General features: G+C 37.9%; 1 protein-coding gene across 1 annotated transcript in view; it reads left to right on the top strand.

The window, feature by feature from the left end:
* Positions 1-5685, top strand: part of LOC117735920 (EGF-like repeat and discoidin I-like domain-containing protein 3) — a 61261-nt gene extending 55576 nt beyond the window's left edge. Inside the window, exon 10 of the mRNA XM_034540839.1 lies at positions 5536-5685. Coding sequence (XP_034396730.1) covers positions 5536-5685 — 150 coding nt within the window. The remainder of the gene's footprint in view (positions 1-5535) is intronic.
* The last annotated feature ends 10532 nt before the right edge of the window (positions 5686-16217 follow it).

Below are 16217 nucleotides of genomic sequence, written 5' to 3'. Positions count from 1 at the left end.
AGCACTGGATGACTGTCGAAGGCCTGGCAAGAATCAGCTGAGATAGCAAATGGAAGGAGAGAAAAGTACTGGTGGCTTCTAAGGAACCTGCTCTGTTTATTATGTTTTATTTCTAAATCTCATTTTCAGAGATAACTCAGTGGGGAGCAGCCCTTTTGTCAACCTACACATGAATTTAAAAATACCATTAAATTAGATGGAAGCCATTTCTATAACCATATAAAGCCGTCCCCTGTGTTGTTTTTGCTGTCTCAGTCAGAGCAAAACCAGGTTCTGAGTGTGTGCGCTCTGTATTAGAGGGCAGGCGTGTTAAGCAAGGCTTCTGAGAATGTCAATCAGTTTGTCTCCAGACGGATTCAGGGGGCTGCTCAGATTTATGATTCTTCAAGGTGTTTCCCCCTTCAGACAGCTGAAGCAGCCATTAATGCTAGAGGACACATTTGGCTGTTGGACTCCTGAGGCTCCTCCTCCCACACCACAATGCTTTGTGTGTGTGTGTGTGTGTGTGGGGGGGGGGGCTTGTAAGTATTCTTCTCAGCTCCCCCCTCCAGCTCCTGTGTGGCAGAGGCTGCAGGCAGTTAGATCTAGATTGAGAGAGGAGGCTCTGTCAGAATACAGATGTTGGCACACAGTGGAGCAAACACACAATAGTATCCCCTACAAAATCCATAGAGCGCCTTTTCTGCACACATAAATCCCAAATACCCATGGACTGCACTTGTGACTGAGACGAGTAACAACATAGTCCATTGTTTGAACATAATTAAACTGTGATGCATTCCATAATTATACATATCGGCTCAGCTGCATTCCCATTGCCCCCGAGGTCACTACACTGACTAGTCCTGCACCACGGTTCTTTCCTGGATGTCAATATGTACACAGTCAGTTTATGGAGGCAGTCAAGTTTATTAGCCACAAGAGCGCTCAGTTCCCTCCAGGTCAGAGGGTAGAGGATGTTAGATCATCATCTTAAGATTAACTAACCACTAATATGTTTTCGTTTTTTGCAGTCATGTAAACTATTGGCTGTGAAGTTTCATGCACCTCAGGATTAGAAAAACAAATAACTAGATTGCATATCTCCATCCTCTTTTAAGAAGTAGTTCAGTAACTACCTCTTCTAGGCCAAAAGGCTCCTCTTGACCTTTCAATGAAGAGGTGGCCATGTTTCCCTGGTGTCATCTGGCCCTTCTAAAATATCATGAGGGCAAAGAGATATGAGTGTCATGCTCCCTTGACCTATGCAGCAGGTTTAAATAATGGAGCATGGGGGCCTTAGTAATGCCAACCCTTGACTCTACCAGCCTGGAAAATCAATACAGGCAGCAGAGTTGTGGCTACTGTGTCAGTTTGAAGTCAGAAATGTGTCCTGTAGACCTTTGTCTCTGGATAAAATAGTTATGCTTGGGGACGATGAAGTGAGTCTTACTCTCAACCACTTCCCCCATATTTGACCAAAAGATGAAAATACCTTGGTTGTGGATATTGAAGTCTGTTGGCTTGTTATTTTTGTTCTTTTGGACTTGCATTGCTGTATAACTTTGGCAACAGAATCTAACTTAAACTATGTAATTGAAATGAAACCCACCAGCATTGTCATAGTACTTAAGTTCCCAATGATTGGGAGTTATTCTCTGTTTTTGAACTAACTCCACCAGTATGCATGTGGATGTCCATTTACTAAGTGGTATAGGACAAAAAAAGAACAGGAGTGTTGTAGTTTTCTAAATGTAGCTATTCATAATTCAGTTATCATAATTACATTTGATCGATCTTCTTTGGCTTTGTAACTGACAATTAATTTGAGTAGAATATATTATTATACAACTGGTCCAATTCTGATGAAACTGGAGAGCGGATCCATCAAGGAATTGTTTGGCCATTCACAATTAATTACTCTTGATTATAAACATATGGCATACTTGTGAAGCTTTCAACCCTTGCTAATATGGCAGCAACCAGTTTAAAATGCTATTGGACGTGTCAGAAGAAGGGTCATGCTGCTTTTATCGAGCTTGGCTCTGGTTCAAATATGTGTAATTGTTCAGTGTCGTGAATCAAAGGGACATACAGTATTTCGTGCTCACTTTCTTTCTGTCCCTGAATTATCTTCCACACTTATTTTTGTTTAGCAATATGTTCAGGATTCATTAATCAACCTGCTCATCCCTTTTCAGTTTTCGTATTTTTCCCTAACCGTGTTAGTTGTTGTGATTCTACACACATCCTGTTCCAGACAGTTTATTTTAGACACACTGCCTCAGTCACTGTGCAGGTCCCCAGACAGTCGAGGTGAGATTCTTGTCATATTTCAATCAGCTGCTGCTCTCGTGGTCTTCCTGTCCTGCCTTTTTATATGTGCTGTCATGTGCCGTGGTTGTGACATTACAGTTGTGGAAAGACTCTTGGAAACAACACATTCCTCACTTCCCGGTGTCAAATGTTGCAGTTTTGGAATACAAACAAAAGTGAAAAGAACAACAGAAACTGGTGGTACTGCAGACCCTGCAACCGAGGATCCAGCTCTAATTAAACGTCCATGCATCTGTCAGCCTGTAAGCCAGCTCAATAGAAAGTGCAACATGGCCACATTCAGACAGATTCATGTCTATAAATGTTGTTTTATGTGTTTCTTTCTAAGACACATTGCTTCTTGTTTGTTATTTGAAGGGTTTGACTTTCTATTATTAAGTAAATACATCTGGAGCCTGAACACTGAATTACAATTAGAAGCTTGTTTTACTTCACTTTGAAATGAAGGTAAATATGTGCAGATACTCTTCATCATTACAACATACATTAAATGACCTCTCAAGCAGAAATAGTGTTGGAAATAAAGCATTTTAAGCACTACCATGTGGGTTTTAAGTTTACAGAAAAGACATATAGAGAAAGAGGCAGAAATGACAGAGGGCAGAATGCCATGTGATGTAACGTTAATGTTGTTTGCGTGTCTGCAGATGCAAACCTTGTCGGAATAAAGTCTAAGTCCCATATAAATATAGATGAAAAACAGGAGAGGGAATGGGTTTCACTGCAGGAAAAAAATAATGACAGAATGTAGGATGAAAAGGTGGCCTGCACTTGTTTGTGTTAGACATGTGAAATAAGGAAAGTAATGAAAGTGGACACCTGTCACATGAATAAAGCTTAAGGTATGCAGTAAGTGTAACTCACTAAAGCACATAAAATGACAGAATAAAGAATTGAGCAAAAGTAGTTGTATTAATGGAAACACGTGCAAGGAAGAGGAGTCAGAGGTTGAATCATCATTAATTTTAGTATAATGAACATTGTAAACTAACTAAATAGCTGAGGTACAATTATGAATATATATTGACAAGTAAATTAAGTAAAGTCAACTTAAAAAATATATCTGGATTTAGATCAATTTATTTCATGCAACCACTTACCTATATATATATATGATATTAATGTTATGAACCCAAACACAAGGCCATTAGATGTTCCAATATTTGTGGGATTTCCAGAACAAGTATAAAGCAGAAATAGTGGTTATTTCTTCCATGGTGGATGGTGGAAGTTATAACTGTTTCCACGGAGATAAGCCACGCCCCTCTCCAGCGCGAATTAATTGAATGAACAAACCACAAATAGTCGGGCGAGTAAAATCCCGCGAGTAAACTCATTGCGAATATTCATGTGAACGCAGCATTACGCATTTAACTTGTCTGATATGTTGTCATGCTTCTTGTCTAGCCCTCGCAGCGGTGGCGGTGATGGATTTTCCATGATTATGGTCTGGAATCCCTCATATACGTTCATGATCATCTCCTGCTCAGCGGACAAAAAAAAGAGTCTCTTCCTATGAGTTTATTTTCCTTTGTGCTGTTAGAAAATATGGTTTCTGTGATCGACGCTTCCCTCTTTTGAAGTAGGACGGGCACGCGCAACTATCCCGAGTACTGACGTCTGGAGCGTGGATCAGCCTTTGAGAAACCGAGATAGCCTGATTTCAATCATCGTGTTAATTTAAGATTGCTAGGACATTTGATCGACTTAGTTGAACCACGTACGATAAATAGGGCCCTGGCCCAGCTCTGGCTTAAGCTCGGCATGCCTGAAGAAACACGTCGGGCAGGGTTGCTGACTCGGCTGAGACTCGAGATGAGTGATGCCCCTGAATTGGTCCAAATATACCGTCCCGATTCCATCTGCAGACACTGCCATCACTGGGCCCAATTGGGCGGTTAGATTCAGTCTGGAGACTCTAAACTGGCAATGCCCACATTCAATCGCAATCACGCCAACAAAATGCCATAACTGCCCTAGCTAGCATCATGCCCACCCGGGTGCATATAGTGGGCACACTATTTTAAAAGTGGGCATAATTCCCCAGTTATTGCATATTGATGAGGGACAAGTAGTTTTGGTGCTTGTCCATTGATTTTTAGCACGTGTTGTGGTGAAACCTAATGTTGGTTGTTTAAATGTAAACCATCTCCTGTATGAGTATTTTAAAGATAAGCTTTACTGGTCATCCTGTGTCCAGCACCTGCTTGGATTTGGCCCGTTGATTTTCCTTGCCACTCAACAGTGAGTCCCATTACATCCCAATTACACAGGCATATTCATGTCTGTTTAATTAAAATGATCATACCCTTCAATGAAGCAGTCCCTTTAGGTGCATTTATTTCTTATATGCTTAATTTCACTGTCTATTAAGCAAACACCAACACAAAGCGCCTAATAATCATAAAGTGAGCACACATCCCAGTAAGACAATTAGCTTATTTGAATCTTGAATCTAGTAAACCCTTGAACTGTTCTCTTAAGGCTTATCTAAAGGCTTTTAAATGTCATTGAATTGGTATAAAAGTCATGCAGACACTGAAATCTCTCTCTTAACGACTTGACTGTTTATCCTAAATTAGATTACCACTGGGTTTTCAGCACTTCAGTGAAGAATGTGCCAGTGGCTACATAATCAGAGTAGTGTGTTGATCCAGGATGAATATCAGTCTGTAGCACAATATGAGTTGTAAAGTAGCAATACTGGAGAAACACAACTTCCCCTTTATAGCAACATTTCTGGCAACCATCAAAGTCTTCTATGAAATCGGAGGTTGAACAATTCAAAAGAATGTCCGACAAAAATGAAGGCAAAAACCAGACCAACAAGCATAAGGTGCATGTTAATGACACCACTTAAGCAGGAGAAACTATAGTAGATGTCTGCCACTAATTGCAGAGGTGGAACTTCCAGCTGTGGTGCTCGAACAGCGCACACAGGGGGAAACTGTTGATGACGTGCGGTGGATGAAAGGAAATAACCATGAATAGGACTGAATTCAGAGAATGTACTGTTGTTGGCAGTCCTTGGATTGAAGCTCTGATTGGCTGAACTTCATTCAGTACCTGTTCATGCATGAGACTTCGAAGGCAACAGTCTGGAAAAATCAGGCAAGAGATGTACCACGAATGTTCTGCACCTGCCTCTCAGTAAAAAAAGCATTACATGTGGTTTCTGGTTTCAAAATGAATAATTGCTTCATACTGCTGTCTTTAAAGGTATTCCAAGGGAACTTTGACAACGACACACACCGAAAGAATGTGATAGATCCACCCATCTACGCTCGACTCATCCGGATCCTTCCCTGGTCATGGTACGGCAGGATCACTTTGCGTGCAGAAGTACTCGGATGCACAGAGGAAGAGTGAAGTCCTTCCTTCCATCTTTATTGCCATTCCCCCCTGTCCCTGGGCATACTGGAGTATCTCACCCGGTATTTCAAATATAAACTGTGCAACCTGTAAAAAGAAATCAATTTCCAATGGATTTTTCAAGAATACGTGTTTGGTTGTGGTGGGTTGCCGTTTGTTCTTTTTGTACAATGATTTAAAACCTGCCCTTGATCACTTACGTATGTCTTTTAGTTTCCTCTTTAAAGTGTGATCTTTCTGTCTTTTTATTCTTCTCAAGATGTACCAACCCGTTTGGAATGAACTTCTGTAATATATGTGGGAGGGGTGGGGGGGTTCTCCCTGCGGTTTTAACTTGTTGCCATGGAAGCTATTGTACAGTGTCACTTTTTAACAAATATGTGAAATCTGTCGGCCGTGCTTCATTGGACATAATTAACCAACTTCATACCATAACTAAACTGTCTAAAATGCCATGTAGAGATCACATGTTATTATCACTTTCTCAAATATATTTTTACTTTGATTATGACACTTCCTCAAGTCATGCTTTTACCCTAATGGACACTGACATTACTACATCAATCAAAACACTAGTAATGCTCTTGTATTATATGTAAAAGACTAAGAAATTGCATGGTGCGTGAATTATAAATGTATATTATGACAAATCATTTAAAACCTCCAGCCCTGAGAGCAATGGCTTTAATTTAGGGACCTATTTTTATGTGCATTTCTAAATAGTTCTGAAACAATACAACACACTGCAAAAGCGTATTGAAGATAACTGATAAGTGAGACAATAAACGAGCACTGCAGTTAAACATGACGCTGAGGCTTAAAGGCTGTCTCTAGCAGAATAGTCTTAAAGCTCTCATAAGGAGTTTCATTTTTTATTTGTATTAGATTATCACTACACTTTTTCTAAGATATTTTGAATAAGTGTTCGTGCTTGTTCTTTTTTGTATTTATTTAGATTTATTTGTCTCAGCTGTCAGATGCATAACAGCTGTGTTTAATGTCTTTGTGTTGTCTTGGAGATCTAAGTTGTATTAATTACAAAGCTCAGGATCGATGCCATTCATAATAATAACCCACACATGTATAATTTTGGACCACACATTTAAAGATTGTTCCGTATCATTATTTAAAGAAAATGTCAAATGAGTGCAACTATTTAAATCATGTTCATATATTCATAATCCGAATATTGATAGCAGTCTTATAATTTCTTTAATCCCTTTGATATGATAAATTATAATTAATGTATTTTTCAAATAAGAGAAAATATCCAATATTAATATGTTAATATATTTCATTATCTCAAAACCTAGAATGATAATAAAAACACCGAACTCTAAACTAATATGGATAGGTGAACATTTCAGGAGATCTGATCTTTATTCATGCTGGATGATAAATTATAGTAATAAAATGTTAAAGAGCTTGTGGGTATTTTCACATAACATGACAGCAGCTATCTGCATGCTAAAATAGTTTAGCTCCTGCAAACCATTTGGACACGTTCAGGTTACAGGGGATGAAAAGCCGTTATGCCAATCGTGTCAACATATTCTATTTATGCAGTTTTCACTGTATGGATTCTGCTGTTGGCTGCATCCTGCAGTAAATGAACCGTAATGCTTGGCTAGTTAAATGAATGGAAGTAAACCAGTATCTGAGGTATTGCAGCAATGTCGAACCTTACAGCCCCATTTTACACGGTTTAAAAATAGTCCTGGATGACTCTATGCTTCCCACTCTTAACTAGTATTCCCAAAACTCTTGAGTGCCAGAATAAGAGCTGAAGGGAGCTACTTTTATGCTCCGTGTTTCACTTAAGACTTACCAGCTTTCAGCCACTTAACTATCCAATCATTTCATATTGTAGTAATATAATGCATTTCTTTCTGAGATTGCAGCCCAGCTTGAAGGAGAAAGTACAGAAAACCTTTTTAATTCAATGCACCAACCTCTCCAAATAATTATGGTTTCTTGACTAGACTAGAAATACAAACACTGTTATTTTCATCACTTTGTATTCAACAAATGAAAATGCATTTAAATCTATACTTTTTTTGACAAATTTCTAAAAGCACAGCAAGATAATGTTACTTTGCATTGTTGCGTTCCAGGGCATACCATCATCTTAGATGTTGTAGTTGACAAGTAACCATTAAAACAAAAGAAACGTAAAAAAATGTTGATTGTTACCTGGATATTTGGAAATGAGTATAGCCTATTGTATTCTGGGTTGGCACATTACAAAAGGCTATCCTGGAAAAATGTTGTTGTGCTATGTTTTCAAACTGTACTTCAATGTAAATTACACTGAAAGACTTTGCTGTACATTACCAATATGTGAAAACTGTTATTGGTGTGAATCAGTGAGTGTCATTCCTTAGGTTCATGAACACAGTGTAAGCATAAACCGATTATTTGTGCACTCTTCAATTCTTTATTGCCAAATAACTATATATTGGTCTGCATCTGCACTGATTGGTCTTTGAAGTCAGCTTCCTGTCAGCAGGCCTGCCACAAAGCTTTAAGGAAGTTTGCATGATGTTTTGAGTTTGAACAGTACAGTATAACAAAGATGTCCACAGGCACATTATGTTCTTGAATATCATAAAGATCTAATAGGCTTTACTTTGTACCTTTTGATTGTCTTGTGCATTGTGAAACTTCATCCCATCCTGTCTTAGTATTTATGTGTCCGCTGCTCACATATTTTTTCTTTAGTCAGTCTGAGTGTCAATCACTATTTAGAAAATGTACCTATCATAAGGTTAGGTTAAAGCCTGCAGAGAGTAAGAAACTGTGTACAGTCAACAAAGATGTTGCTTCAAACAAAAGCTCTTTCAGTTTGACAAATAAAAACATCTGTGAAAATAATGGGATTGCTTTGTTTTCTTTAAATGTCTGATGAATTATGCTGTTAATTTCTTGTCAAATTATGCCGTTTTCATACCACCTTGTTACTCATCTTGATGCGCTGAGAGGTTCATACAGGTGTCAGATGAAGGAGATGATCGATATGAACCTTTGTTTAAGTCTTTGTTTGTTTAGCGATGTGATGTAGCATTTTCCTTTTGACTGCATGCCTATTTCTGTAAAAACCAAGAACTCTGACTGCTAGGTTGTGGCTGTGTACATTGTGCTTTAGTCCTAGAATAAATGACAAAATGGCAAAAAAGGTTATAAGACTGGTTTACTTTCCAACTGGTTTGTGACTTGAGGAAAAATAATGTATGGTAAGTCTTAGGAGTCATTGAATAAATTCACTCAAAGTTCACTCGAAGAAAAATAACTGAGCTCAGATGTATTCTGGTTTGAGCAGGCTTATTAGCTGGAGGTGAGTCATTAATGATGACACTCGTGTTTGTTTGCTCAATATAGTTACATATGTACCTTGCCGACTTTCCCAAAATGTAAAACTATTTATTTAAATTACTAGTTGGATTATTACAGTGGTTCTCAAACCCCCACTTTGAAGGAAGAACAATATTCACGCCCCAATGCTGCAACGAAATTGTAAGACATTGGTCCATGCCGAATTTTTTAGAAATAACGTTTTGCGACTCCTCCATCTGTGCTTTTTCAAATAGAATAAAGAAAATGTATATCACTTTCGAGTAAACCAGATGGCTCCATCAGACAAAAACAAATAAAATGTGCAATCACTTTGTTAGAACAATGCAAATTAGATTCTGCATTCCCCACCTGTAATACCACTGCGTCCCACACAGTTTGAGAACCACTGAGTTAGTTAGTAAGCAGTTATGTGTGTAAAACAAGGGCCGAACTAACATGCAAACAGTGTCCTCTTCTGTTATTCATTCATGGTCAGTCACTCACGTAATATTAGGTGGCGGTATTTGAAGCTGTAAGCCAAGGAACCGGTCCAGCTGAATGGTAGAATTCCACTAGACAGAAACCCTCTGTGGTCCATGTAAGTTATTTAGCATTATATGTTGCATGTGTTGTTATTTTGAGTTGCTTAGGTCTAATATGTACTCATTTTAAACGCAGCATATAGGTGTGTAAATTCAAATGATAAGCTATAAAGAAAAAAGCATTTGTTTACAACCCTGTGTTAGGTGAATGTCTAAATGAGCAGAACTTTTTTTTGTTTTTGTTTTTGTTTTGTTTTTTTAAGTGCTGCAAGAAGAATATTATGATTACACCTTTGTAATCTCTGTAATGTGCTACATCTTCCCTTCCTGGAAATGTCATGTAATCAAGTGTAACCAGGACTTTTTAAGTGTCAGTATTATGTGGTAATGGAATCAGATCACAAGTTGATGAAAATTGAGTTGTAATTACAATTAAAGTTTCCAAATATGATTATGGTGGTTTGTATTGTGTGCTTGCAATCTGAAGATGCATCAGATGATGACACGAGAGGTATTGTTCATCTTATCCAAACAGCTCTATGGTAACAGGTTGCAATAGAAAATAACATTACATATTCAAGCCATTACTGACTCTGCTAACCAGTACTCTCCCTGAAATGTGTTAACATAGTTGGACATTTTTTTATTAGTATGAACATACTGTAACTTTGGATTGTAATAACTCCGGTAAAAACCTTTTGGCATTGCACTGCTCGGTCCTCTACTCCATCAAGTTGTCTCAGTGTCAACATGGTCCGACCATATTAAGCTGCTTCCATTGATTTTCTTTGGCCTGCCATTGCCAGTTAATGTTTCTCAAATGAGTTCTCACAGTTGTGGCAGTGGATCCCACTGTGAGTCGCAGGGCTGACTTACAGCCGGCTGAAATGTCCAGTAATGATTCTGTTATCAAAGTGCCAATGCAGGGGCAGGTAATTGCCTCTCAACCCAGGTGAGGGAAGCTATTTGTCAATTAAAAGCTGATTAGTAAACAATCAGTTTAGCCTGGTTGTCCTTTTTATTACAGCTTATTCAGTTGAAGTTCTACATTCAAAGTGACCCCTCTGTGTTCTTTGGGGAGGATTGTTTCCTCTTTAAATGGATGTTTCCTGCCTGGTATCTTTTCCTGCATCAAATCAATACGGAGCACAAGGCCTTCACTCACACACAGTGTCTGTCTAGCAAAGAACTCAACACTGTGAATGCAAGTGATCTATTCATATTGTGTCTTCTACACTTTTATGAACGTTTTATCTGAGTTTTGAGCAACATTTCACAAGTAACTGATCGATTAATCTGCACAGCTAGGCAGAACTGATGAGAAATATTGTGCTCAAAGTTGTAACATTAGAATGATTAGTATTATCAATGTCTAATGCGGAACAAATAAAAGACAGGTAGTAAAAAGATAAAATATGATTAATATTTATAATATCGTGAATATATTTTGCTGTCTCTTGCTCCACACATGTTAACCACAGCTCCTTCAGTGGCTTTCTTTGTCACCTGTTTATACCTTTATTGCTATAAGATTCACATCGTTACTGATCATTTATATCTAACTTTTTGTTTTGCCTAATCCAATTGGGTCCCTATCGTATATCTATTGTGATGTCATGAGAGAAAGTGTCATCAATGGGAGATACATCCCCTCCCAGTGGTTGCAGCAGAGACTACAACCCTTCATGGCAGCTGGGTAATGAACTACAATTCCCAGTCAGCAGGGCAGGCGGAGCCAAGGCTGCTGCCCAGCTGAAAGAGAGGGGCTGATTACCCTGAAGGGGCTGACATGAGGGAGAACAAAGGAGAGGAGCAGAGGAGATGAAAGAGTGTGTTTTATGTTACGTTAAAGACAAAGAACCAGAAGAAAATTGAAGAAGACTTATGTTTGTTTTGTGTAGCGGCTTTTCTGCCAGAGTTAAGTTTATTCTTTTCTAAATACAGATTTTTGAGTTGGAGACCATTGCTTGTCGTCCTGATTTGTGCACCCACGCCTCACAAGTCGATCCCGACCTCTCAAGATTTCACACTATCTACAACAATCTCTGGTTTCTTCATCTTACTTCAATAACCTTTATTTCATGCAAGAAGCTCTCAGTGTATTGGAGCAGCCACACATTGTTTGCTAGCTTAATTTCAACATTTGTGTAGCTGCTTGGACTCATTTTGGGTTTTTTTCGCCCTTTTTTCAATCTTTTCTCATGCAACCAGCGTGACCAAAGGCAAGTCATATTCATTTAGACCAGCTGATTCAATTTATCTTTGCAAACTGTTGAAATGAGTCGACAGATTAAAGCATCACTGCACTGTGTAAATCTGAAGTGGAAGTATATGCTAAGATACATTCTTTTAAAGAAACGTCTCCCATGAAGAGGACTTTTCTCACTAAGAAAACAATTATTAAGGTTTGATGTTTAAAACGTGGTGCTTGTATACTTGAGAGATTGTTCTTTGTTTTAAATCTAAAGCTTTAAATAATACTTTAAATTTGAGGATTACATTTGTCATTTGTGGAATTTTAACATTCACACACACACACACACTCCATTTACATTCATACCGAATGAGCAAATGCAGTGTGTAAAAAAAAGACGCAAAGATATGAGATAATGAGACTAAATTGAACTATATAGTTAACTATAGGCAGTGTTAATCGAGTAGAGGTCGTTTACTTAAAGGAGTACTTCACTAACACCAAACTCCAGAGGGGAAGCTGTGGTGGTAAAATATTGCACAGCGACATCATAGAAGCTAATAATGTCAAATATGTACAAAGTCTTGCCAGGATCTGTTTCAAACACTTTCTTTTCCCTCAGAATTGTTTAAGGTTTTAGGAGTCGCACATAATTATTCAGAATGGTTATTTTTAAATACAGAGAGCAGGGAATAAAATGTTCGCAGAGAGTGAAATGTAATCTGGGGTCTCCCTGATTGCCTGTCTACCGTATGTGCAAAAAGCTATTTGTAGAAATGTGTAGAGATTAGAGTTCTTGTTCCAATCAGGAGCCCTGTGCCGTAAAGTGTTACATTATCAAGTGAGCAGAAATGACAAGGCTTGGATCCCATTAAATATGCTCCTGTTGTTCCCATGAGTCACTGACTGACTGGGTCATAACAGGATTGGCAAAGAAGACCGAAGAAAAGAGTAAGTATGACAGAAACCGCTCAGATGTGAAAATAGTTTAGACAATATTCTCATTGGTCCATTTACTCTCCACAGCTTTTCACAGGAGACTAACGTTTACATCCATGTCAAACTCAGCTGTTTTGTACAACTGTCCAACCAGTGTTTCGGGAGATTATGTTCACAAGAGGTCACATGACAGGAAAACAAAGGGCATTTGAAATTTTTTTTTTCTTCTGGTAATCACTGTCTCCTGTGTATAAGTTGTAACAATGAATCTCATTTGTTTGATTTGGATCATCTTTTCTGCCAGTCAAAATGAGCATGCTTCTCATTGCTTGGGATGATCTCTGATCTGTGGGAGAAATCTACCAACAATGTTTATTCAATGATATTACATGATTCTGACTTTTTACCCCGTTTGTAGAAGCTGTGATTACAAATTGAATGATGCCTCAGCCAGAGTGTTTATATCTGGAACATTACAGCACCACACAATGTTTCAGCTATATATAGTGTCAATTATCATATGGACTAAATGTGTCTGTGCAGCAATCTGTTTGTCACAATGAGTATTGAGGGCAGATGATGCCCTGCGATATCGCTCTTGTTATCTTGTTTGTGCAGTCCTTGGGGAGCTTTTGGCAGAACTGGGCCACTCTTGTGTGCACTTTTCACCTCTCTAATAAAACTGATGCAAATGTTATTTTAGTTTCAGTTATTGTACCTGTAGAACATTCAAGTGGGACAGAAATTGGCACTAAAAAGCTTCTGAAGCCATACAACTCTAGTCATTTATAATTGAGGTCAGCTCGGATAACTTCTTACATGTGTTTTGTGCACCAGAAGTTTTCTGAAAAGAATTTTGATGAGGCGATAAATCAAGAGAGGAGGGTGCATGAACGAAAGCTTAATTCAGTCAACATAGATATCACAAGGACATCTTAGAGGCATCTTGGATAGAATCTATGCTCCAAGTCAGGTGGCTTTATGCATTATTTCATATAACCTTTTCACGGAGCTGCATTTCTAGAGGCCAATTTAGACTAAATGCGTTCCTTGATGTCCCATAGATAAGTCAAATAATTCACAGTGTGTCACATTACATTCAGAATTAGCAGTTTGGCATATGTTATTATATTTATTTAGTTGTGGCACATAAAGGCAACAGAACTGTCCTCATATTGATAGAGACAAACATTCAACTTGTGTGTCTGTAACAAACACCCCACAAATATCATTTTATTTCAAAGCTTTGTCATGATATTATTAAAAACAAAACATGTCTACTGTGTGTGGCTAAGCATGATGACTGGCAGCATAATGTGTAAGGTTAATGGGAAAACTTAGTAAAGTATCCAAATGATTGGCAAAGAAATGAAAGGAAAGCAGAGGTTGGAAGAGAATAATTAAGTTTAAACTTGATCAAAACAGTTTCCTTAACAGTCATTCTCAATGATAAGACAAAGGTAATTGCTTGCATTGCATTAGCTTTACATCATTACAAAAAACCTGGGTTCTCTTAAGCGATTTGCCTCTTATCCAGGTTGGTGTTTTTTTTTTAAAGATTTCGATAGTCTCTGAGCTACTTTTCTTATTTTTGGTATAAATGTAAGCAAAATGTGTGGTTTTTTTGTTGCTTTTTCAAGCCAGAATGAGGCAGATGAGACGTCTGGAGACACGGTCTTGTCCCTCAGTGGTGTGACTGTTCGATGGAGGTGACAAGAGCTTTACAGCGGAGTTTATGAAAGCTACATGAGCCAATTTCCAACAAGCCTCCAGTCCATGTCAAAAAGGAACGTGAGATTTTAGGAGCTGTGAATCACATGAGCAAAGATATGGTCGGAACCATCAGTACTTGATTCTCAAAGCTTTGAGAAAACATTGAAAGAAAGCTTCAGAATCAGGGCAAATAGTCCCTGAGACGTGTGGGTCTGCACTTCCTAACGTCAGCTGTTCCTGCGGTCTGCACTGTAAACACAAATGTCGCCTTTTACAGTCAAACCTCTTTGTTTTGGTCCTTCTCCAGACCAAAGAATATTTTAGGAGAGATAGTTTGAATTACGCTTGAAGAACTTGAAAATGCCACAAGTTAACATTGCATTAATATTTTATCTTATCCTACAATAATTTAAAATTTAAAATATATTGTACAAGATGTTACTGAACATATTAAAGATAATCACGTAATGATGTAATGGTTGGCGTATTCTTTCACAGGGAATGCATTTAAGAAATATATATACATATATATTTCTTAAATGCATTCCCTGTGAAAGAATACGCATATGTATATATATATATATATATATATATATATATATATATATATATATATATATATATATATATACATACTTTTACCATGCTTAAACAACATCATGTGTCTTCTTTCTCATGTCCCACTGGATCTGCTTTTCTAAAATTAAAATATTTTCATTCATTCATTTGCTTGAACCTCCTCGCCTTTCTGTCGCTCTGAGGAGAAAAGTACTTTCAAGGCCACACACACTCATCCAATGGTTTGCCATCACTGACTTTTGAATGGTGTTTTGGACTTTTAAACAAATGTAAGTATTTTTTGAATACATTATGGCAGCTCTTATCTTTTGTTGATCCTGTAGGCTTGGGAAGTCCAACACACATGTTAAATATACTTATGTGTCTGGTAGTTAAAATATGCATGCTTTGTGGCGCCAAATGGAATCAAATAATACAACTAAAATCCCTCAAGGTAGTAATAGTGTGGTTTGGATATTTGTATCTGCAGTGATATTGGGTGCTGTGTAGCCTAAAGCATTTTCACTGCATATATTCTGCAGCAATACTTTGACCGTCATTTAGATTTGCGATTGCGCTCTATTGTTTTTTTTAATCATATTTTTGACAAAACTAACAACATTAAACATATCTTTCGTAGGACAAATGCTCTTACTGTTTTTGGCTTGTTACATGTTATATTTTCTTAATGACTTCTCCTTATGTTGTTGTATGTAAATGCCAGTGAGTTTACACATTCCACACTTTTTGTATGCATCCTATTGATAACAATTATTCATATTCATATTCTCATTATTATAATTAGCATAATTATTTATTTAAAATGCATGGCAATGGGATCTTACTCGCTTGAGATATTTTAGCAGCTAGACTACTGGAAGAAAGAGAAATACCGTTGCTTCTCCATTTATAAAGAGAAGCGGCTGGGAGAGTTTTTTGTGATTTTGTGTACCGAAGTGTCATAGTGTCCATGTGCTATCAAGATCAATGCTTCGCGCCAGTGTATCCAGTTTTACAATCACTGAGCAGCTTCACAAACCAAGCTGCACAGTCAAATGTAAGTGAGGAAGCTCTTTCTTGCAAATGTGCCATGTCGAGCCTATCCTCCAACATCAGAGCTGAACGCATACCCTTTGGGCCTTTGAAGGGCGGTATTGTTATCTAGAGGGTAAACATGCTATCGTATTCATGATCAGAATCCCAAGGACATTTTACCTTGACAGAGATTGAATCCCCGGGTCTCTGTGATG

Source organism: Cyclopterus lumpus, chromosome 9, assembly GCF_009769545.1.
Source record: "Cyclopterus lumpus isolate fCycLum1 chromosome 9, fCycLum1.pri, whole genome shotgun sequence".
Taxonomy (NCBI): domain Eukaryota; kingdom Metazoa; phylum Chordata; class Actinopteri; order Perciformes; family Cyclopteridae; genus Cyclopterus; species Cyclopterus lumpus.
Note: the sequence above shows the minus strand (reverse complement) of the source record. Positions and strands in the feature narration are given on the sequence as shown.